The sequence below is a fragment of the Mustela nivalis genome (assembly GCF_964662115.1).
Source record: "Mustela nivalis genome assembly, chromosome: 1".
NCBI lineage: Eukaryota > Metazoa > Chordata > Mammalia > Carnivora > Mustelidae > Mustela > Mustela nivalis.
The window spans coordinates 105092825-105116646 of NC_139020.1; the positions used below are offsets into that span (position 1 = coordinate 105092825).

At 42.7% G+C, this 23822-nt stretch overlaps 1 protein-coding gene across 1 annotated transcript in view; it reads right to left on the reverse strand.

Moving 5' to 3' along the window:
- Positions 1-11469: 11469 nt before the first annotated feature.
- Positions 11470-23822, reverse strand: part of LOC309859016 (UPF0524 protein C3orf70 homolog) — an 80715-nt gene continuing 68362 nt past the window's right edge. The window contains exon 2 of the mRNA XM_082719420.1: positions 11470-16421. Coding sequence (XP_082575546.1) covers positions 15865-16421 — 557 coding nt within the window. The 3' untranslated portion in view covers positions 11470-15864. The remainder of the gene's footprint in view (positions 16422-23822) is intronic.

Sequence of the window (23822 nt, forward strand, 5' to 3'; positions counted from 1 at the left end):
AAGAAGAGAGAATGAGACAGGAAAGAAGGCAACGAACCATCACAAGGGAAGAGACCAAGAAAAGAAGGAACAGAGAGAAACTACCAAAACAGCCAGAAAACAACAATATGGCAATAATAATAATATGCTCAATAATTACTTTCACTGGAAGTGATGAAATTCATCAGTCAAAACCTAGAGGGTGGCCGAATAGATTAAAAAAAAAAAAAAAGGCCAGAACTATTATGGTGACTACAAGAATATCAGTTCAGGTCTAGATACATGTACAGACTGAAAATGAAGGGATAGAAAAAGATAATTCCATGCAAATGGAAATGAAAAGAAAACCGGAGTAATTATATGCATATCAGACAAAACAGACTTTAAAACAAAGACTAATAAAAGACAAAAAAGGCATTACATAATGATAAAGGGGTCAGGGCACCTGAGTGGCTCAGTCCATTAAGCATCTGCCTTTGGCTCAAGTCATGATCCCAGGATTCTGGGATCAAGCCCCATGTCCAGCTCCCTGCTCAGTGCGGAGCCTGCTTCCCCCTCCCCCTCTGTTGCTTCCCCTGCTTGTGCTCCTTCACTCTCTTGCTCTGTCTCAAATAAAGAAAATCTTTTTAAAAAAATGATAAAGAGGGATGCCTGGATGACTCAGTGGGTTAAAGCCTCTGCCTTCAGCTTGGGTCATAGTCTCAGGGTCCTGGGATCGAGCCCTGCATCAGGCTCTCTGCTCAACAGGGAGCCTGCTTCCCCCCACTCTCTCTCTCTGCCTGCCTCTCTGCCTACTTATGATCTCTCTTTCTCTCCATCTAATAAATAAATAAAATCTTTTTTTAAAAAATGATAAAGAGTTCAATCCAGCAAGAAAATATACATTTATAAATATATATGCACCCAACATAAGAGCTCCAAAGTATATACAGCAAATATTAACAGAACTAAAGAGATAAATTGAAAGCAATGCAGTAATAGTAAGGGACTTTAATACCTTCCTTTCAACAATGGATAGATCATCCAAGCAAAAAAAAATAATTAGAAAATACTGGCCTTAAACAACACATTAGATAAGATGGACTTACTAGATATATGCAAAACATTCCATCCTAAAGCAGATGGAATGTAGGTGGAACATTTTCCAAAACAGTCACATGCTGGGCCACAAAACAAGTATCAGTAAATTCAAGAAAATCTAAATCACATAAAGTACCTTTTCTCACCTGAAACTAGAAATTAATTCACAAGAGGAAAATGGAAAAAACCACGAAAATGTGAAGATTAAATAACATACTACTAAACAACCAATGGGTCATCAAAGAAATCAAAGGAGAAATAAAGAATTACCTAGAGACAAATGGAAAAAGAAACAGAACATATCAAAATCTAGAGGGTGCTGCAAAAGCAATTCTAAGAGGGGAGTTCATAGTAATACAGGCCCACCTTAAAAAAAAAAAAAAAAGGAAAAAAATCTCTCTTAACTTTACAGCTAAAAGAACTAGAAAAAGAACAAAGTCAAGTATTAATAAAAGGAAGGAAATGATAAAGATCAGAATGGAAATAAATGAAATAAAGACTAAAAGGCCAAAAGAAAAGATAAATGAAACTAAGCTGATTCTTTGAAAAGATAAACCAAATCAACAAGCCCTTAGCTAGACAACCCAAGAAAAAAGAGAGGACTCAAATAAATCAAGAATTAAAGAGAAGTTACAATTGATACCACAGAAATACAAAGGATCATGAGACTACAATTACATGCCAAAAAACTGGACAACCTAGAGGAAATGGATAAATTCCTAAAAACATACGATCTTCTAAGACTGAATTACCAATAAGTAGAAAATCTGAATAGTCCAATTACTAGTAAGCAGATTGAAAGAGTAATCAGAAGCCTCCCAATTAAAAAAAAAGTCTGGGATCAGGTGGATTCACTGGTAAATTCCACAAAACATTCAAAGATTTACTACCTATCCTCCTCAAACTATTTCAAAAAACTAAGGAGGGAAAGCTGCCAAACACATTTTATGGGGCCAACATTACCCTGACACCAAACCAGACAGGACACTACAAAAAAAGAAAATTATAGGCCAATATCCTTGGTGAACATTGATGCAAAAGTCCTCAACAAAATATTAGCAGATGAAATCCAACAATACATTAAAAGGGTCATGCACTATGGCCAAGTGTATTAATTTATTTTTTCTAGATATTTAAGGATAGTTCAATATCAGCAAATCAATCAACATGATACATCACCTTAACAAAATGAAAGATAAAGATCACATGATCATCTCAATAGATACAGAAAAACCATTTGACAAAATGTAACATCCAATTATGGTTAAAAAATCTCTCAACAAAGTGGGTATTGAGTACCAAAAGTGGGTACCTCAACAAATTGTCGTATGTGACAGTCTTACAATCTAACATCATACTTAATGGTGAAAAGCTGAAAACTTTTCCTTTAAGAATGGGAACAAGAAAAAAAAAGAATGGAACAAGATAAGTGTGCCCACTCTTAACCACTTTCATTCGACATAGTATTAGAAGTCCTGGCCAAAGCAATTAGGCAAGAAAAAGAAATAACAGGCATCTAAATCAGAAAGGAAGAAGTAAAACTGTCACTATTTGCAGATAACATGATGTTACATAGGATATCCTAAAGAATCCACCAAAAAACTCTTAGAACTAATAAATGAGTTCAGTAAATTTGCATGATACAAAATCAATATGCAGAAATCTGTGGCATTTCTATATACTAATAACCAAAAAAACCCAGAAATTAATAAACAAATCCTCATTATAATTGCATTGAAAGGGGGCACCTGGGTGGGTCAGTCAGTTAAGCATCTGCTTTTGGCTCAGGTCATGATCACAGGATCCTGGGATCAAGTCCCACATCAGGCTCGCTGCTCAGCGGGGAGCCTGTCTCTCCCTCTGCCTGCTACTCCCCCTGCTTGTGCTCGCTCACTGTCTCACTCTTGCTCTCTCTCTGACAAACAAAGAAAATCTTTTAAAAGAAACAACAATTGCATTGAAAAGAGTGAAACACTCAGAAATAAATTTAACCAAAAGGTTAAAGACCTATACACTGAAAACTACAAGACACTGATGAAAGAAATTGAAGAAGACAATCTACAGATTCCATGCAGTACCTATCAAAATACCAATGGCATACTCCAGAGAACGAGGAAAAATCATTCTAAAATTTTCATGGAACCACAAAAGATCCCAAATAGCCAAAGCAATCTTGAGAAAGAGTAAGTAAAAATACCAAAGCCAGAGATACTAAACTCTCTGATTTCACACTATAGCACAAAGGGAGATTAATTAAAACAGTATGGCATTGGTAAAAAAACAGATACACAAATAAATGGAACAGTAATGCAAGTAATAAAATAGATCCACATATATAGAGACAATAAATCTATGACAAAAGATCCAAGAGCACACAATGGAGAAAGGAGAAACTCTTAAATAAATGGTGCTGGGAAACTGGACGGCTACATGCAAAGGAATGAAACTAAACGGCTATTTTACATAAAAGTAACTCAAAATAGATTGAACACTTGAATGTAACACCTGAAACCATAAAATTCCTAGAAGAAAACATAGGCATAAACTCCTTGATATTGGTCTTAGTAACGTCTTTGTGGATCTTACTCCAAAGGCAAAGGAAACAAAAGCAAAAATAAACAAACGTGACTATATCAAACTAAAAAACTTTTGCACGGCAAAAGAAACCATCATCAAAACAAAAAGGCAACCTACTGAATGGAGAAGATATTTGTAAACCATATATCCAATAAGGGATTAATATCCAAAACATACAGGGAATTCATAGAACCCAACAACAATAACAACAACAACAAAACTTGATTTAAAAATGGGCAGAGGGGGCGCCTGGGTGGCTCAATGGGTTAAGGCCTCTGCCTTCAGGTCGGGTCATGATCCCAGGGTCCTGGGATTGATCCCCGCATTGGGCTCTCTTCTCAGCAGGGAGCCTGCTTCCCCCTCTCTCTCTCTGCCTGCCTCTCTGCCTACTTGTGATCTCTGTCAAATAAATAGATGAAATCTTAAAAAAAAAAAAAAATGAGCAGAGGATCTGAATAGACACTTCTCCAAAGAGGACATACAGATGGACAACAAGCATATGAAAAGGTACTTAATAGCACAAATTATTAGGAAAATGCAAATCAAAACCACAATGATATATCCCTTAACACTTACCGAATTATAAAAAAGGCAAGATATGACAACCGTCAGAGAGGATGTTGAGAAATGGGAACACTTGTACACTATTGGTGGGGATGTAGTGTGGCCACTACAGAAAAGAGCATGTTTATTCCTCAAAAAGTTAAGAATAGAACTACCATATGATCCAGTCATTCAACTTCTGGGTATTTATCTGAAGAAAATGAAAACACTAATTCAGAAGGTTATATGCACCCTTGTGTCCATTTCAGGATTGTTTACAATAACTAAGATACGGAAACAAATGAAGTATCCATTGATAGATGAATGGATAAGGAAGATGTGGTATATTTACAAAGTGGAATATTATTCAGCCATAAAAGAGGGCACCTGGGTGACTCAGTCATTAAGCATCTGCCTTCGGCTCAGGGCATGATCCCAGGGTTCTGGGATTGAGTCCTGAGTCAGGCTTCCTGCTCAGCAGGGACCCTGCTTCTCCCTCTCCCTTTGCCCTTCCCCCTCCACTTGTGCTGTTTTGCTGTCTCTCAAATAAATAAATAAAATCTTTAAAAAAAAAAAAAAAAAGAATGAGATCTTGACATTTACAACATGGATGAAACTTGTGGATTTTATGCTAAGCAAAATAAGTCAGAAAACGATAAGTACTGTATGATTTCACTCAAAGATGGAACCTAAAAAAAAAAAAAAAAAAAAAAAAACCCAGAGATACAAAGAAAAGACTAGTGGTTACCAGAGGGGAGAGAGGTTGAAAGATGGGCAAAATGGCTGAAGGAGTCAAGTGTTCGGTGATGGATGGTGGTGACCACTTTGTAATGCACACCAACGAATTTTAAAGCTGTACACTCAATCGTAATAGTTTAAGTGGTAGATCAGGGATTTGAACTCAGAACTGTGACTCTAGAGCTGCTGATGCTCCCTGTCCAAATTACATATCAGGTTTCTCAATGAGTCTGAAATTAAAGCCAAAGGCACTTGATATTCTCAAAGCAAAATGTGGTGATGGCCCTTCATTTTATAGTCTAAAGAAAAAAAGCTCTTCGTAATATCAGAACTTCTGTTCAAATCAGGGCTAGTAAACAACAGGTGATTCTTCTTTAGCCCCCGTCTTGTTTAACCAGTCCTTCGGTTCTTTAACTTCTCATTCCTGTCACAGCACCACTGAATCAATTACAGCATCTTTATATTCAGGTCATGCCTTCCTAAGAGCATACTCTGGATTGGATTTGAAGAGCACTCTTGTCTCACCTAAGGGTAGATGAGAAACAGACTCTTGAGTGTGGGGCAGCCCTGAGCACTGGGGATGTGGCAGGCTTGAGCGAGCCCCAACACCTGCCATCTGGAAGCCACCGTCCCTGTCCCTTCTCATGGCACAGAGCAGATATTCTACTCTGCAGGGATGTCAGGTCCTGCTTCGAGAGCAGTCCCTTAGGGGCAAATATTTGTCTGGAAGTATTTCTAGACTCAGCAACAGCAGCGGTTCCACTGGCATCTCCATGGAGCTCACAGAGGGGAGCAGGGGAGCTCCCAGGATCAAGGAGTAGACGAGGAGCAGGCAGCTCTACGTGTCCCCCACTCACCCGTGTTAAGCTCCAGCTGCTTTGCTAGGCCCCATGCTCACCCCTTGGCTGTGACAGGTGGCAAAGGAAGGATCTGCGGAGACAGTTTCCATAGACCCTTCAGGTACCATTTGGGAGGGCAGGTACCTGGTCTCGAGTCTCTTCTCATGCTGCCCCCCACCCTGGGGGAGGAAGAGATGATCCTCTGAAAGGACATCAAGGACCTGATGGGAGAGGGGAGTGGATTCTGGTTGGTCACAATACGGCAGTACCCGTCACAGATTTGTTCCTGGTAATAAGTATTTGAATGTTACTGTAGCCCACCTAAAAACGGTTACTCTCAGCATCCAGCTTCAGCTGAGTGCCCCCAGCCGACTGTGTGTGCCCCCTCCCACCCATCGGGGGAGAGTCTCAGCCAGTTCTCCACAAACAGCAGAATGGACTGCTGGAAAGAGTGCTGGGTTGCTAATCAGGCCCCCACCACTGGCCCACATGAGAGCTGAGGAAGGCTGTCTGCTCTTCTGAAAAATAAAAATAAAGTGATCTGTTCCATCTATAAGCAAAGGTCCAAGTGATGGGTGGGAAGATGCTTTCCAAAGATAACACTGCCAACCAGAACCTTCTGTGGTGAGGGGGAGGGAAGGTGTTTGTGGACGAGGAACGCCAAAAGGGGCCCTCATCAATGATGAATGCTTTAGTGAATAAATAATTCAGAGCTTTGGGGATCCTTTTAGAAACAGTATGTTTCCACTCAGCTCTGCCTGCTGAAAATGTTTTTCTTAAGGTGCATCTCCAGAATCAGATGGCTTTGATGTGCCCGAAGATTCAGGGAAGACCTCTTGGTGTGTTGTCCTCTGGGCAGCCCACAGCCAACTCCAGCCCCTGGGGTGCTGGAGCACCCTTGAACTACCGGAGGGCAGAGATGGCCATCAGCTTTCATTCCAGGGGCACCTCCTTCTGCCACCAGCCTCCTGCGCTGATACTCTAGGAAGGCTTGCACAGCGCCTGAAGGAAAATGGCAGTTTCACTCACCCTTTGTCCACACCTGGGTGGGGGGGTTCCCGTCTGTCTCCATTGCTTGGGAGAATTGTGTTCTGTACACTCCCATGACCTCCGTAATTCAGTGCTTAAAATGTAATAGGTATCCCCACAGTTTCCTTAAAGTCACTTTTTTTAATGGACAGAAGTGTTCACAAACCCAATGCACACAGCTTGATTAACTGAGGATACCTGGAGTACCAGCACCCCGGAGGCCCCCTGAATTCTCTGTTCTCATACCCCCCAACTTAACCACCATCCTGACTTCCAGTAGCATAGTTTTGCTTGTTCTGAACTTTGTAGAAATAAAGTACATTATGCACTCTTTTGGGAGTGGTTTCCTTCACTCTAATTCTGTTTGTGAGATTTATCTTTGTTATTCCTTCTCATTGCTGTATAGTAGTCTATTACCTGAATATACCGTAATTATCCACTGTGTTGTCAATGGACACTTGGACTGTTGCCAGTATGGGCCTACTGCCATTCTGCTTCCTGTTCTGGTGAACATATGTATGCAGTTCTGTTGGGTATGAGCTTAGGAATGATCTTGCAGGGTCAAAGGATAGAGGTAATTGGCCCCTTTCTGAATATATGCCCGCCTGCATGCACGCATGTCTACAGTTTCAGCAGCAGACAGTGGGGTAGGAAAGACAGAGCACTTGCATGCCAGCCTGGCACCGTCTCCTCCTGAGCTTGGCTTTTAGTGCACAAGCCCTGAAATCTGCCTCCTGCCCAGCCAGCGGGTAGGTGGTTAGCTCAGGAGCCGGACAGGACCGGCTAATGAAGATGCTGGTGGGGCTGGGCCTTACCGAAACCGAGGCTGTTCTCCAAAACCAAGGAGCCCGGTAGCCCCCATTGCCACCTGACATCTGTTCCCTCCAAACTGCACCACAGCCATCTCAAATGTCGGGATTTGCTCCTCATCGTCTGCAGGGTGCCAAGCCCCAGGACTTCACCGTTTGCCCAACCAGCCTCTTCTCCTAGAAGGGTATCTTCCCATCACCCTTCAACTTTCCCACACTACATCTTCACCTCCAGTTGAAATGGTGATTCCTCCCTTCATCCTCCCCTTTGCTGACCTGTGACCCCATTATTCCTTTTATGAGTGACTGCGTCAGACATAACTTGGGGCCTGGTGATTTCCCATTTGATTCAGGGAACACTGTAGCTCCAGGAACTCACAGCCTCTCCAACTCTTGGATATATTGATTATAGGATGAAAATCAACTCTTTGAGGTAGAACTGACCCCTTTGGGAACCCTAGTGATCTAAAAGGACACCCAGTGAATTCCAGTTGGACCCACTGATCTTTCACTGACCTCTCAGTGACCTACGCAGAGATAGATATGGTTCCACATCTATTTAGGGCCCTGGGTTCCTTGGGAAACCAAATCCCTGGTGTCCTCTCCATACACTCAGTGCAGTCCCTACATCGTGCTAGAGTTAACTTTCATTCTTCTAGAGTCCCAGGTTGAGCAATCTGTGTGGATCCCTGTGCAAATCCCAGGCCTCAGCGAGCAGCCCCCTCCAGACACAGAGCAGTCCACCAATGGGCCTTCCCAAGAGCTCCTGGACTGGGTGCCTCTTAGAGTGGTACTGTGGATACACGGCAATAATTCTGCCAAGTCCTTCTATAGATACGTGGTTGTGCCTACACTTGTTCTGTGAGTTTTGGCATCACAGCTCACACAAGCAGATTCTAAACGTGAGAGCAGAATCTCAGCCCTCTATTGCATGGGGCCCTGCTTAAGCAGATTTCAGACGTTCACAACCAGGAAATCAGAGTCAGGGTCTACACAGTCCTCTGAAGTAAACTGGTCCCAAGAGGCAAGTCCATAACAGGTGATGACAGAAGGATATGCAATAATTAAGAAAGCAGTTGGGATCAAAGTCCCCACCCCAACAGGGCTGGGAAGGAGAGAAGGCAGAGGCAGCAGGTGACAAAAGTGCTATGATTGGAGGCCAATTGCCAACAGAGTTCTTAGATCCAGGACCCCACCTGAGCACAAGGCCGTGTCTGAGGTCCCAGGCCAGACCCAGGTCCAGGTCAAGCCAAGCTGGGCACAAAGCCAGAGCGACTTAGCAACAAGGGCAACACCAGGGGGCTGAGCTGCGGCTCACTGACACCTCCACCTAGCACCAGGGCCGGTCCAGACAGAGGTGGGCCTGGGGCTGTGCAGTGGACCACTTCAGATCCTCGGGTGTGGGGAGGAGAGAGACAGGTGAGCGAGAGCAGAGGGAACAGGCCGAAGCAGGAGCAGAACAGGGTCTGACTGCACAGGCTCAGCAAAGTGAGGGAGTCACAGCAGCGGGCTCTGGAACCTCAGCAGACGTGTGGAGCTCTGGCCCCGCGACTTACCTGCCACGTAGAACTCACTTACCGGCCTTTATCACTGACTTGCCTATTGGTTGCATCAGCCATAAATTCCCGAAATTATCATTTCCCGCCTACCACACGGAGTTATGGGGTGTGGGTGACTGACATCTGGGAAAACGCTTGGTCACATCTCCATTCCGATGTTGCATTCGTTTGCTGGTTGACAGTGCCGCATGGTCTTCACCTCACGGCGACACTCCAGATCTCTTTCTTGGAATAAATCATTTGGGGTCTTACACTAGGTGACACAGAGGGCTAAGGCACCCCCGCGCCGAAGCCCAGGCCTTCTGATCGCCCATCTCCAAATTCACATGCAGAGCTTCCGGCTGGGGACTGAGAAAGACAGGAAGAAACAAGTCCTCTCCTTTTTCTCCAACCCATGGGCACAGGGACTTTCCATCCACGGTTGGAGGCCTGGAAAGGAGTCACTGCTCAGTGGAGGTTGGTTATTTCAAGGACACACTTCCCAGTCCAGCCTTCAGTCTCGTCCTGCAGGTCCCTGAGGAGGGGTCACTGCCTCTCAGACTCGTGGGCTCTCCACGTCCGCCCCCACACACCTTGCAAATGCTCCACCTGAACTCACTGGCCTAGGACTCATCATCTTCAAATAAACTCACCAGGTTTCTGATTATGAAATAGTATTGATTCATTTTAGGCAACTAGGAAAATTCCAAAAGGCGAATAGAAAAGCACCAATATCTGCCATGTTTGCTTTGTCTTGCTTTTTACTTCCACCAGTTCCCATACCTGCTTGGTTCCTGCACAAGTCCATCTGACCTTGGACGCACACCTCCTTCAACCCTACTGTGCCAGGCCTGAGTCCCAAGGTCCTGCTCTACTCCCTTCAGTCAGCACAGAACGGGGTGGCACAGCAAGGGTTAAAGGCATTACCAGTTCGCAGTGATTGAATTGTAATGAGGATGAGATGCTAAATTAAAGTTTATTGCAGAATAAAAGTGTACGTAGTCAGCATTTGTAAGAGGCTACAATGAGATGCCTTCTAGAACTTGGCAGTACAATTATGTAGAGTTAAGGGAGTAAAATGCACACGCAGTAGATGAGATTAGCTGTCGGCAAGTCATTTTCAGACAAGTCATCTTTTGTGAAGGCAGAAACAGCTAGCCTAGAAAGCTAGTCAAGATGTGATTAAACATGGAAGAAGCCACAGCCTCATCAAAGCCCCGAAATATGTGCAGCAAGCTGGAATGTGTGTGTGTGTGTGGTCTGTGTGGGGCACAGAAAAGGGGGAGTGGGGAAGGAAGTCTGTTGGTGTTGCTCCAACACCGCCCGCCCGCCCGGGAGAGGCGTAAGGCCCCTGCCTGGGGCCAGGGGTGTGCTGGGTTACAGGCAGGACTGGCAGCCCCTGGGCTCTGCTCTGCTCCGCTCCCAGGGGCACAAGCACCGCCTGTCTCAGCCTCCAGCTACCCTGGGAGTGGGCGTGGGGGGCGGTCACCAGAGGGAGCAACTTGGGCAAAGGGCCAGGAATGTGAGCTCTAGAGCCAAAGTAACTGGGTTCTGTTCTGACTCCTACTACCTACTACTACCTATGAGCTGGGCCACCTGGGGCAAATATATTCACTCCTTGAGCACTTTCCCTGATTCGTGCAATGCAGTGCTGCACTATCCCTCAGAGGGCTGCCGTGAGGCTTACCTGTAGAAAGTGGTAAGGCTGGGCTGTAATTACTTATAGTAGTAACAACAGCATTATTATTGTTATCAATAGGTGAATGTATTTAGCAGTCCCTAGTAAGGTTATCCGCTGAAATCCAACCCCAGAAGCTGCTCTTTTCCAGGTGTGAATTAGCAAACTGAGCTTTTGGATTTGCCACGTGGAAGTCTGGACCCTGAGCCTTGGTGACAAAGCAACCACACCCCCAGGACCTATGTTTAGAACTGTCTCACACGCATGTGTAAACCAAATACAAAGCTGTGGTTTTGTGTGAAAGGAAGACTGTCTGTGGGGGGATATGTAAGTTTTACTAGTATAAACCTGATGTAGCCAACAAAAAAGTCCTTGTTACAAAGTGTTCTGGGAGTGTGAGCAGGTCACCAGGAGCATATTACCATTATGAGTAAGAATACTCGGCTGCGTGTCATCGTTTTTGTCCAGTCTAAGTGTGACGATGATGTCAGCTGCATGTTTCCTGGCACAGAGTAAGCACTCAATATACATGTTACACATTTGACAAATGTGGGTTCCGTTTTTGTTTTGTTAAGTTCACAATGCAATATTTAAGCAAGACAGAACCTCTCCAAAGGAGAAAGTGGGGGAGAGAATAGTCCAAACTCCAAAATATCAGATTTATGCTGGTACAAAAGAAAAAAATTACATTTATTTTACAAGTAAGTATTTTCCTAAAGTATTATACATAAAGGAAAGTTGAGCTGTCTGTGGGAAACAATATAATTTTAGGAAATTACAGAGTGGTCAACATTGTGCTTAAAACTTTAAAACAGGTGCAAAAAGTAGCACAGTAAGTGAATTTTGCAAGGTATGGACAGCCTTCAAAAGTGTATATGGATACAATGATACAGAAGCTCAATATTAAAGCCTCCAGTGGTGATGTGCTTTCAGACTTGTTCACACTAATAAGAGAGCTCGAGTAAGAGAGCACGGCTTCAGTCCCAAGAGAAGAACTCCAAGCACTAACAGAAACACGGCAGTACGCACGCAGTACGGTCAACTCTCCATCCCCCAGAGTAATGAATGGGAGCAGAGACAGAACATTTTTAAAAAGTAAAGAATTCCAAAATTAATTCTGAGAAGTGCCCTTATACTTGTGTTTGGAGGTGAGAAACACAGACACCCCAGGAATTTCCGGCAGGAGTCGGCAAGTACAACTCCCACCTCCTTCCCCTCTCCTCTTCAACGAGAGGAGATACAAGCCTATGCTGTTCACTGGAAAAGCCTAGAATGCAACTGGCTTCCTCAGTTCTGGTTCCCACCTCCAGTGGGGAGGGGAATAGGAAAGAAAAACTGTTAAAATGTTTCTCTCATGTGAAAAGCCAAAACATGTCAATACAACTTTGCAAACAAGATGGAAAAATCAAGAGCTGACATATAAATATTAGTTTAACTTGTGCTTTTTTCCCCTTTGCCTTGTAGTATTTATACTGCCAAACATGTCTGGGTATTTTGACAGCTTTCTAAAATAGGTGGTGTCCTGTTACCCAAATAGAGAAATTTGTATAAAAGGAGTTTGTTATAATTAGTTCCAATAAAACAGTTTCAAATAGGCCAGGAATTGGAGATTAAAAACTAAAACCACCACCCCTAAAATGGGACCAAACCCTAGATCAAACCCAAAAGGTACCTCAGGACAACCACTTCATGGTTTTGTTTGGGTTTGGGTGGTTTTATTTGGTTTGGTTTGGTTTTGTATTATATTACCTTGAAGTACACATTTTGCTTTTCCAGGAAAGGAACTGGTTTTTATCCAGGGTTTTCTCACATTCTTACTTCAAATCTTAGAAATTACAAGGTAAAAAAATACCTAGATTTGACAGTAAAGACTTATTTGTTAATGGGCCAAAGAGTTATAGCCGCAAAAGCAATTGAATTGGTTTGTCATGGCTCAGAAGAGTTATGAGCATATCTGAACCTTGAAAATTCTAAAATAAATGTTGGTTCAGTAAGAAAGCTCAATTCCATACTGCACTTACCATGCATCTTCGACCTAACAGCTTTTACACCAACTTGCAGTAAGTGGGAATGGAGCTGGGCTTCCATCAAGGACCCCAAAAGCAGCTTCTCCATCCACACAGCCCAACCTTTTGTTCCAAGTGAGCAAACTACCAGGTTCACGTTAAAAAGTTTTCATACCTGTCCATGTATAAGTATCAAACCAAAAGACTATTTAACATGACTGTGTCTGATGTCTATGATACACATTACAGTCTAAACATTTTCTAAAGTGCCTATAAATATGCTTATACAAATGAACAATATAATATTAGGTTTACAGAGAAATTCTTTCATATAATATATAACAGATAGGCCTAGAATTTAGTTGTAAATACACATTTTTATACCCTTATCAGTTGTTTTTGGAATGCAAGCATAAAGAAACAATTCTGGTTCAATCATATATGATTTTCAGAGAACTATTAACAGTGCTAGGACACAGAAATTCTTGCTTGTGCTTGTGTAGAAAAGGCTATTTTGAGATCCAGGAGCATCTGATATTTAGAATCCAATGGAATATCTCCAATTCTATAAAATAGTAGCAAGTGAAGCTTTGTGAGTTTTTAATTATAAAGAGATTGTGCAAATATTTAAAGTGATTATCAACCATTATTAAATCCAAAAATTCCATTAAAATCGTGGGTAATCTGAATGGCAGTTCAGGAGTTTAAAAAACAGGAACCTAGGCAAAAGTCGTAGATATTACCCATAAAGGCCCCAACCCTGCCCCAGCCAGCTTCAGAAATGTGGCCCTGTGACCACATATTTCCATGCTTTGGCGACCTGGTGGTTGACTGCAATCAGTTTAATGAACAGGAATGTGGGCCCAAAATTGAGAACTGAGAGGAGCGGTGTTGAGAAAGAAGACCCTGCATGTGCCCACATGGGGGTTCCAGTGAGTTCACCCATGGGGCAGGCACACACAGTGGCGGCCACACCGCTAGCCTCCCAGGACTGGGTCTCCATGCCCTCCTCCAGCAGGCGACTCCACCAGGGGCGGCCCTGAGAACCACAGGCAGACTCCCCCGAGGTCTGTCCCTAAGCCATCTGGGCTGGGGAAGCTGCTCTCCACGCCCGCCTCCACCTGCCCTCTCCTGTACCTGCTGTTCCTGCAGCTCCTCTCACCACCTTCCTGGTCTGTCTTGTTGAGTCTCTACATTTCAGTAAGTGGGAACTGCATGTTGCATTCCTAGCACAGGAATTTTCAACTAACACTGTTTTCAAAGGAATACACGTGCTCTGCTTTCTAATCCCTAGGGACGTTCTGAGCACCTAAGCTTAATGAAGTGTTCTAGCTAGTCACGTGAACGACATATACAGCTAAGAAAGCAGACTCTGCCTAGAGTGATTTGTGAAGGATGCCAAATGAAGCCTTCAGAGAAGAACACAACAGGCCTCTTCTTATTTCTTAAAATACACACTCATGTGACACAGAAGAGATGTGCCAAAATGCGAACAGAGCACAAGATAATGCTCCAAGAGCATGCTCACGGTTAGGATAGGAGAAGGACTTCTGTCTCTCCACCAAGGATAGTTCCGATTTCATTAGGGCCATATTTTAAACTTCCTGTATTCTTAACCATGCTTTACAGAAAGCAGATCTGAAGAAATGGCAGATAAGCAGCTCACACAAAAACACCTTGTATAAATGGAAATTAGGAGAATTCTGAAGAAAGCTAAATAAGAAAGAATTATTTACTATTTTGTGTGTATGAGAAAAGAGAACATGTACAACAGACTATGACTATTACTACAGTAAAGTGAATGAATATCACACAAAATATTTTCTCCTGACTTAGCAGCAAACTATTTCAACTGCTTTTGCATTTGCATAAAAAAATCCATGCATCATACTGAATTCTAATCCATTTCTCACCTAAACCATTCTAATGCTTCATACAACCAAATGAAGCAGAATTAATCAAACCTATTAGATTCATTCCTAATCCCTAAAGGACTGCTGTCTTTAGCATTTCCATGCTAACTAAAACTATTACTGATTTGTTTTTTCTTAAGACGTCAGATGTGGCTGCCTCCTAAGTATAATACCTATATAACTTCCTAAAAGTTTTCCCCGGATTTGAAGAACAATTAAAAAAAACAGGGAAACGTTGAGGAACCCACCCAAGGGGCCAGCTCAAATACTGCAACATGTTCCCCAGCTGCAAGCCTAGCACCTCCCTCCTACCCCTGGGTTCCCAGAGCGCTCTGGGCACCGTGACCCGCATGCGTTGGCACAGTGCTCTACTGGACTGCGGACCCCTCCCTGTCAGGAGTCAGGTCTCGTTCAGGCTACATCCCCACGCCGCACCCGTCAGAGCGCGGGCGCTCAGCTAAAGCCGGACTGAATGTGAAACTGAAGGTGTCAGCTCTTGTCAGTGAAGGTCTGGCTTCACCCCAGGTCACACGTGGTATGCGAACACCAGCCACAACTGGGGTTGAGCGAGGGTCTCCAGGAACCTGCAGCGGTAAGCAGAGGCAACACAGGCCCAGGCCCGTGCAGGTGGTGGGAGAAGGGCAAAGGGACAGAATGGCATCTGCCAGTGCACACTCTGTTCCCCTCTCATGAGCTGATTCCCATTTGAGACCAGCAGGTGGGGGTGCCTATGGGCACACCGGAAGGAATGCCAAGAGGGGCGTGGGGGATGTGTGTGAAGAACCCGCCCCTTCACTGCCTCCTTCACTCGGGGTGGCTCCTCAACCTGATCCATGACCCTCTGTGACCATCACTGCATCGCTTTCAAAGTTCCCAGTGAAATTAAGGCTGGGTCACGATTCATGACACCAGATGCTACATAGAAAATAAGTCTAGATACAAAAGAAAACCATTTATAAGAAAAGGAATGTCTTAGTTATCAGACTAATGTAAGAGTGATGCTAATCAGCAGACCAGTGAACTGCTACGGCTGTGAGAGAGGGGCAGGAAACACCAGCTGCAGTGGAGAAAGGATCCATCGGACGGAACTGCAGACGCTCAGCACGATCAGAGGCCGTGGCTCCTGCCTGGGCTCTCACACGGTGGTTTCTATTGTCTCAATCACTTCCAGATCCGACTGTGAAGGGGAGAGAAGGGTGCACTCATCTGGCTCCCAGCTGCTCTCGGGACTGTAATCTTCCTCGGAACTCAGTTCCGCTCCTTCCTCCGTGTCCTCATCACACGATTCCACGTAGTGAGCCCCGATCGCATTGATCCCAGAGTCCTCAGAACTTGAGGGAGAAGAGCAGTGATCTATTTTAGGGGTACTGCTCTCTCTTGAAATTAAGGCATCGTGTGCAGAGACCTCCTCGGGACTCATTTTGTGGGAATGCGGCGCTGGCTGCTTCTGCACATAACACATCTTCCCATTGATGCATTTAACCTGATAGTTGTCGATAAAGAGGTCTGAGATCATACAGTACCTTGGTGAATCAGGGGGGAGGGGTGGCTGGAAGACGGATGCAAATTTCAGAAAGTGTTCAGTGAGTGACACCGAGATCTGAATGGTGTTTGTGGGTTCCCGAGGCTTCGCAGGAATCTCCGTGCTCGGAAGCTGCTCCACAGGGGTCATGGGCTGATACACGTATTTGCCTGCGGGGAACACCAAAAAGGTGGTTGAAATCAAAGAGTATGACACAAACTACATTAATGTAGCCATAATGGTTTCTTTCCCAGGATCAGATATTTTAAAAAATATTTCACCATCAAAAGGAACCAGTAATAGAATCATTCAACATTGTTATAAGCAATGAAAAATACAGTGTGGTACATAATACCATCATAGTATTTTCATCTAAGAAACTCAACACTCTACAAATTTTAACTTATATTGATGTCCTTCTAATACCTCTGAGGTGGGTATATACTAAAATCCTTACTTTACAGACAATTTTAAATGTTTTACCCCTTGCACTATAACACCAAATGCTCACGATATATAGTACAGTAAAAACATGCTGTAAAGGGGTGCCTGGATGGCTCAGTCATTAGGCATCTGTCTTCGGCTCGTAGCCCCGAGATCGAGCCCCCATCAGGCTCCCTGCTCATTGGGAAGCCTGATTTTTCCTCTCCCACTCCCCCTGCTTGTGTTCCATCTCTCTCTGTCAAATAAATAAATAAAATCTAAACAAAACAGAACAGAATGCTGTAAAGTTGTAGCCTATAAAATCCTAATTCCATTCTATCTTTAATAATTATTAATACATGTGATAATATATATATTTTAAAACTAGAGGAATATATACCAATTTATTATCAAGATTACAGAAGACTTCCACATTTTAGGTTTCTATGTTTTCCTGAGAATACATATATACACAGATGTATATAATGGCCTGGAGGGTTGTCCTAGCCACCAGTAATGGCTGGGGTAAGATAATGAGGCATGGAATGATCTCTTTCAAGACCCAAGTTCATCTGTGGCCCAGTTAGAAGAAGTCTTCCCTGGCCCCAACTCCACTGGCAAGTAGAAGCAAGGGTACAGGTGATGTAGGGGGTGACCTATTGGGCATTTCCAGGAAACCAAGAAGCTTATCTACAAACTTTCTGCTCTGAGCAGTGTGTCACATAGCTCACTGTGGAAGTGAGACCTAAATAGATCTGTTCCTAATGTGTCTCTCTCTTTGTTCTCTTTGACTTCACTCAACACTCTGCAAAGCCTCTCAGGTACCAAGTGCTAAGGAAACTGAGACAGAGATGAGTCTGTATATCTAAAATGATTTCAAAATAGAAATATGGGAGTTAAAAAAATAAAACCTGAAAAACTGAGAGAAAACAGCCACAATGGTAGACACCATTTTGGTTTTTCCTAATATAGTTGATTATCAATCAGTTCATACTGTACCTTCTACGTATTTCTGATGGCATGTTTTAACCAGCATTATTGCCATTTTAGACCACCTAAGTTTCAACAGCATCCCTGACCTCTAGTAGTACCTCCTCCTCAGGCATGACAATCAAATCTGTCGCCAGACATTATCATAGAGTCCCGGGGGTCAGAATTGCCCCGGCTGAGAACTACTGATCTCTGGTATCCTCATGAGCGTCTCTTCACAAGCTACTCGCTCACCGCACATGACACCTACTCCTGTTTATTTCTTGGTCAGACTGGAAATTCTAGGACAGAAATGACATTTGTAAGGAAAACTACTTTAGACTTTTTAACAATTTATTTAGGCCATGGGAGAATAGCAATTTCAGATCAGAAATGTGAGCAGCAAACTAGGCCACAAATAGTGCAACATCAGTAATCTATTAAGATCGATTAGCCTGCCTATATTTTTTACTTCTGTTTCCGGACTACTGTACAAAAATGTAGGCTTAGTTGTTTTAATTTCATTGTAACTAAATTACTCTAAAGTATATTCAGCTTCATTCTGGAGTAACACATGGGAAAGGTACATTTAAAACTGTTAAGCCTTTGGATTCCTAGGTCTGCTTTGAAGCCTGGACATATATACCATGCAAACCTTACACCATCTGATAAAAATACAAGTGAGAAGAACCCATCATACCTGCCTGGGGAACTATGTTTCAAATATGCCAGGTATCTTTATTTCTTTGTTATCTATAAAGACAGTATGGTATTACTACTTATCAGGGAAAGTTCAAAACAGTAAGACTAATTAATAGTTTGGTACAGTAGGACCTCCACATCCAAGCACCGTGGCAATGTCAGCTGAAGGGGTAAAAGATGGAAGAACTTCAAGCCTCCCCTCCAATCCTCCAGCCTCAAGACCAGAGAAAGACAAGTCTGGCAAGGGCAGAGAAGAAACTACTCGCAGAACCTAGGGCACTGTTCCCCTTATGTTCACAAAACGGTGAATAGAACATCTGGAATGGAGGTTGGTCTCTTCTGTTCCTGGCTGGTGGACTGGGGGTTACTGAGTTCGGGAGGCTGTGAATGGCAGGCACTCAAGAAATGCCTGATGTAGGGTGCTGAGTAAGTTCATGTGGGCCCAAGTGACTTCTGGTTTAATTACCCATTGGTCACACTGAAGAAGTTCCTAGAAATTCATCCTCAGACTCACAGGGTTCAGGACTTTATTTAGTCCAAAGGAGGGACTCCACGAAGCCTGACTTTGGGACTTCCGCAACCACCCTGCCCTCCCCGCTCCTTCCCATCCCTCCCCGCCCCCGCACTGAGTCCCAGCCCGACCCTCGTCTTTCTTTTCTTCCTTTGTGCTTCTTCAAAAATCCTTTGCTCTTTCTCTTCGTCACAGTTCTTCTACCTCTTTCTCTACTCCTGCCTTCTCCAAAGCTCTGTTTTTATTCCTTGAAGTGTGGTAAAAGATAGAGAAATGCAGCTGGGAGACCAAGATGTGCAGAATACTGAATTCCAGGTTCCATCTGCTTCTACTCGTTACATCTACTAAAGGTGCTTACTCCGAGCCAGAGTGCCAGCCCATTATCTGGTGATAAGGGGATACAGATGCAAAGAGGAAGGCACAGAAGAAAGAAATAGTAAAGACAGCCAGATGAGAAACTAAGTTTAGTAAACATCTTTCAAACATCAACTAGTTATGGGACACCTGGGTGGCTCAGTGGGTTAAAGCCTCTGCCTTCAGCTCAGATCATGATCCTGGGGTCCTGGGATCAAGCCCTGCTTTGGGCTCTCTGCTCAGCAGGGAGCCTGCTTCCTCCTCTCTCTCTGCTTGTCTCTCTGCCTACTTGTGATCTCTGTCTGTCAAATAAATAAATAAAATCTTAAAAAAAAACCCATCAACTAGTTATAATACTGTATTCTTTGATTTTCTTATAGCACATACTTAACAGGAGAAAACAAACTTATATCAAGGATTTAGTTTTGTAAAGAGTCCAGAAGGGTTTGTACTTGCCTCCACTCCCCAGTAACTTCTGCCCTGTGGTATATTACACTGTGAGTCTATGTTTGTAATGGTAGCCTTGAAGCATCACAAGATGCTGAATTATCAGAGAAATTCAATTATGTCTGCTGTAATGTACTTACTAAGGGAATAAAACAAACTAACACACCACGATAGTAAGGACTGAAACAAAGGGGGTTTCCTGGCCACTTAGCCCCCAAATTCAATAATCACTATACTCTGTTTTCCGAACAGTCTTTTTAATTAAGGGTTTACTATGTTATTTAAAGAAATAAGCAGATGAGAACTTTTAAAACTTGAATCTCTAAAAGGAAAAGATATTCAGAGGGAGACAGGGCTTGCAGAATACAAAGTAGAGAGAGTAAAAGAAAAAACGAGATATAATCCAGCAATTCCACTTCTGGGTATATACCCCAAAATAGGAAAGCAAGGTCTGAAAGAGAGTAGCTGCATAACCATGTTCATCACAAGCGTCATTCACATTAGCCTAAAGGTGAAAGCAACCCAACTGCCTGTCGACAGGTCAATGGAAAAACAAGACGTGGAATATACAATGACTATTATCCAGCCTTACAGAGGAAGGAAATCCATGCTACACCATGCGTGAACCTTGAAGACATTATGCTAAGTGAAGTAAGCCAGTCACAAAAAGACAAATACTATATGAGATCGCCTCTATGAGCCACTTAGGTTGGTCAGATTCATACAGATAGAAAACAGAGTAGAGACTACCCAGGGCCAGTAGATAAGACAGAACAGGGAGCTATTTAATGGGTACCGAGTTCCAGTTTTGCAGGATAGAGAGAGTCCTGGAGATGGATGGTGGTGATGTTTGTACGACAATATGAACATAGTTGATACCATTGAACTATACACTTGAAAGTAGTTATGATGGTAAATTTTGTGTGTATTCTACCACAATTGTTAATACTAAAAAAAATCTGTATAATTCACTACGTTAACAGATGGGAAGGGAAACTCCATATGATTCAGAATATACCAAAAAATTCTTACAACTCAATAACAGAAAACATGCAGCCCAATTTTAAAAAGGACGAAGGCTGAGGTGCCTGGGTGGCTCAGTTGGTTGGGCCTCTCTTGATCTCAGCTCAGGTTCATGACCTTGGGGTCATGAGGTCATGATCTTGTGGTGGTGAGATTGAGCCCCACATTGGGTTTTCCAATCAGCAGGGAGTCTGCTTGGGATTTTCTCTCTCCCCTTCTCCCTCCCCCTACTCTCATGCTCTCATGCGCTCTCTCTGGGGTAAATAAATCTTTTTAAAAAGAGGAAAAAAAAAAAGGAGTGAGGCTATACAAGGGCAATGCCAAGAATCCCTGTAGTGATGGAAATGTTCTGTAATGTGACTACATCACTATCAGTATCTTGGGTTATGATAATGAACTACAGTTTAGCAACTATAGTTGTCACTAGGGGAAAGCACATAAAGGATACACGGAATCTCTGAGTTTTTCATAAAACTACATGTGAATCTATAATTATTTTCAAAATTAAAAATATAACTTAAAAATCCCCATAGGAGCGCCTGGGTGGCTCAGTGGGTTAAAGCCTCTGCCTTCGGCTCAGGTCATGATGCCAGGGTCCTGGGATAGAGCCCCGCATTGGGCTCTCTGCTCAGCGGGGAGCCTGCTTCCTCCTCTCTCTCTGCCTGCCTCTCTGCCTACTTGAGATCTCTATCAAATAAATAAATAAAATCTTTAAAAAAAAAAGAAAAGAAAAACCCATGAAGTGATGTACCTTTTTCAATGCATTTGATCAGGAGGTAAAATGCTGCTGATCTCATTACAGATGATGGTAACTTTGAACATTTGTTTAATGTGGTGTCTGTCTAGGTTTCTCCACTGAAAGTTAGCATTTTCCCTTTATATCTTACATATCTTGTGAAGAGATAACCCTGAGACTGTGCAAATATCCCATTTGTCCCCATACTGTCACCTACTAACTTCAGCATGCCCAGGGGGATTTGGTCTCTAATGATCACTACTGTGGTGTTTGCCCAACAGTTATTTCCTATTTCCATCATTACTTCTACATGTATTAATTAGAATTCTATTTAATTAAGAGCTGTTCATTCTCCATTTATTTTTCCAATTACTTAAATTAAGCATGATTCACTATTTAGTTCTATGGATTGTAATCCATTACTATCATTATTTACTTTGGTGCTCAAATGTCCCATATTTAACTCTGGGAGCTCCTTCAAGTTAGCACCTGTGTCCTCTCAACATGCCCCCATCCTTTTTTGGAGCATTCAGTGCTTTCTGGTACCATAAGAAGTTACTGGCTTATCATGTCCTTCCCTGCCCCAGTGCAGGAATCAGCCATTTCTACAAGGAGCCCTAGAGTTCCTTTTCTTAAGAAATTAAACACATTTTTTTCTTCCTTTCTTTTTTTCAGATTTTATTTATTTGACAGAGAGAGTACAAGCAGGTGGAGCAGCACAGGGAGAGAGAGAGAAGCAGGCTCCCCACTGAGCAGGGATGCTGACTGGGGCCGATCCCAGGACTCTGAAATTATGACCTGAGCTGAAGGCAGACACTTAACCGAATAAGCCACCCAGGTACCCACTAAATACATTCTTCAGCTTATTGCCAAAATATTTTGGGGAAGCAGGCTTAGCTTGCTAGTGACTCGTTCACTCACTAAATTCATCCTTAAGAAAGTGAGTATTAAACCTCATTACAGTACTTAATTTCCATTTAAAAATAATATAAAAAATAAAAATAAATGTCACAAACCCATCAATTTATCTGGAATCTTTTTCAAGGGAGCTGAAACAATTTTCTCAATAATGAAACTTACTATACAACACCAAGATCACAAAAACCAACTGTGATCCATAAGTGAAAAATAAATTTCAGGGGTGCCTGGGTGGCTCGGATGGCTAAGCATCTGCCTTTGGCTCAGATCATGATCTTGGGGTACTGGGATCAAGCCCCTTGTCCAGCTCCTTGCTCAGTGGGAAGCCTGCTTCTCTCTCTCCCTGTGGTGCTCCCCCTGCTCGTATTCTGACAAATAAATAAAATCTTTTTTTTTTTTTAAAGATTTTATTTACTTATTTGACAGAGAGAGATCACAAGTAGGCAGAAAGGCAGGCAGAGAGAGAGGAGGAAGCAGGCTCCCTGCTGAGCAGAGAGCCTGATTTGGGGCTCGATCCCAGGACCCTGGGATCATGACCTGAGCCGAAGACAGTGGCTTAACCCGCTGAGCCACCCAGTCATCCCCAAAGAAATAAAATCTTAAAAAAAAAAAAAAAGAAATTTCATATATCTTATTTCTTTTTAGGGAACCTGGTTCAACACTTTCAGCTCTTTCTCAACTAAAGGATGATCAAAACCATTAGATAAGAAACTTCCACTATTCTTTTGGAGTCTGAGTTCTTAACTATCCTAATTGTTCTTCCCCTTTGGTGTTTAGCAATAACGTGTAGTATATACTTTTTAACAATGCCTGGATGAGACACTAAAAAAGACTTATGTTTTCATCTTGGTTCTTTGGTTAAGAAAAAAAAAAGAAGAAGAAACAGAAGACTTAATTACTTTTCTCAAGCTCATGTAACACAACAGAAGTCTGTTCTAGGACCCAAGCCTTGTGCCGCATATGTTTTTATGAGGGTACTCATTCCTTCATTAATATGGTTAACTTCAGCTAATATTCCAATTTGAAACATAGTATCAACACAGAGCAGATATATTTCCTTGAAGGGTTTTTTTTGTTGTTTGTTTTTTGTTTTAGAGCACAAAGGGGAAAAGAAGACCCAAATAAATGTAAAAAATAATTTATATGTCCTGTTAAGCTATTGTATGTACTTTACAAACTTCTTTTTTTTTTAACAGTTGTGCATTTGATTCTTAAAAAAGATCCTCTGGGAGGGAAATGAGCCTTTTGCTTTTACAGATAGTATTTAGGACTATTAAGTATGTGTCCCCTTGACACATGAAGTACTCTGCTCTCAGGGAATGCAAAGTAATTTTAAAATTAGCCTAAGCAAAATATAATTAGAAAGGTAAATCTACTGAAAAAAAAATGAGTGGCCTAAGGGAAACTGCATCCACAGTTCAGTTCTCTGATTTTATATAGTGAATCACAATTATGTTTATTTTATTCCCGAGGGCATTCATTATACTG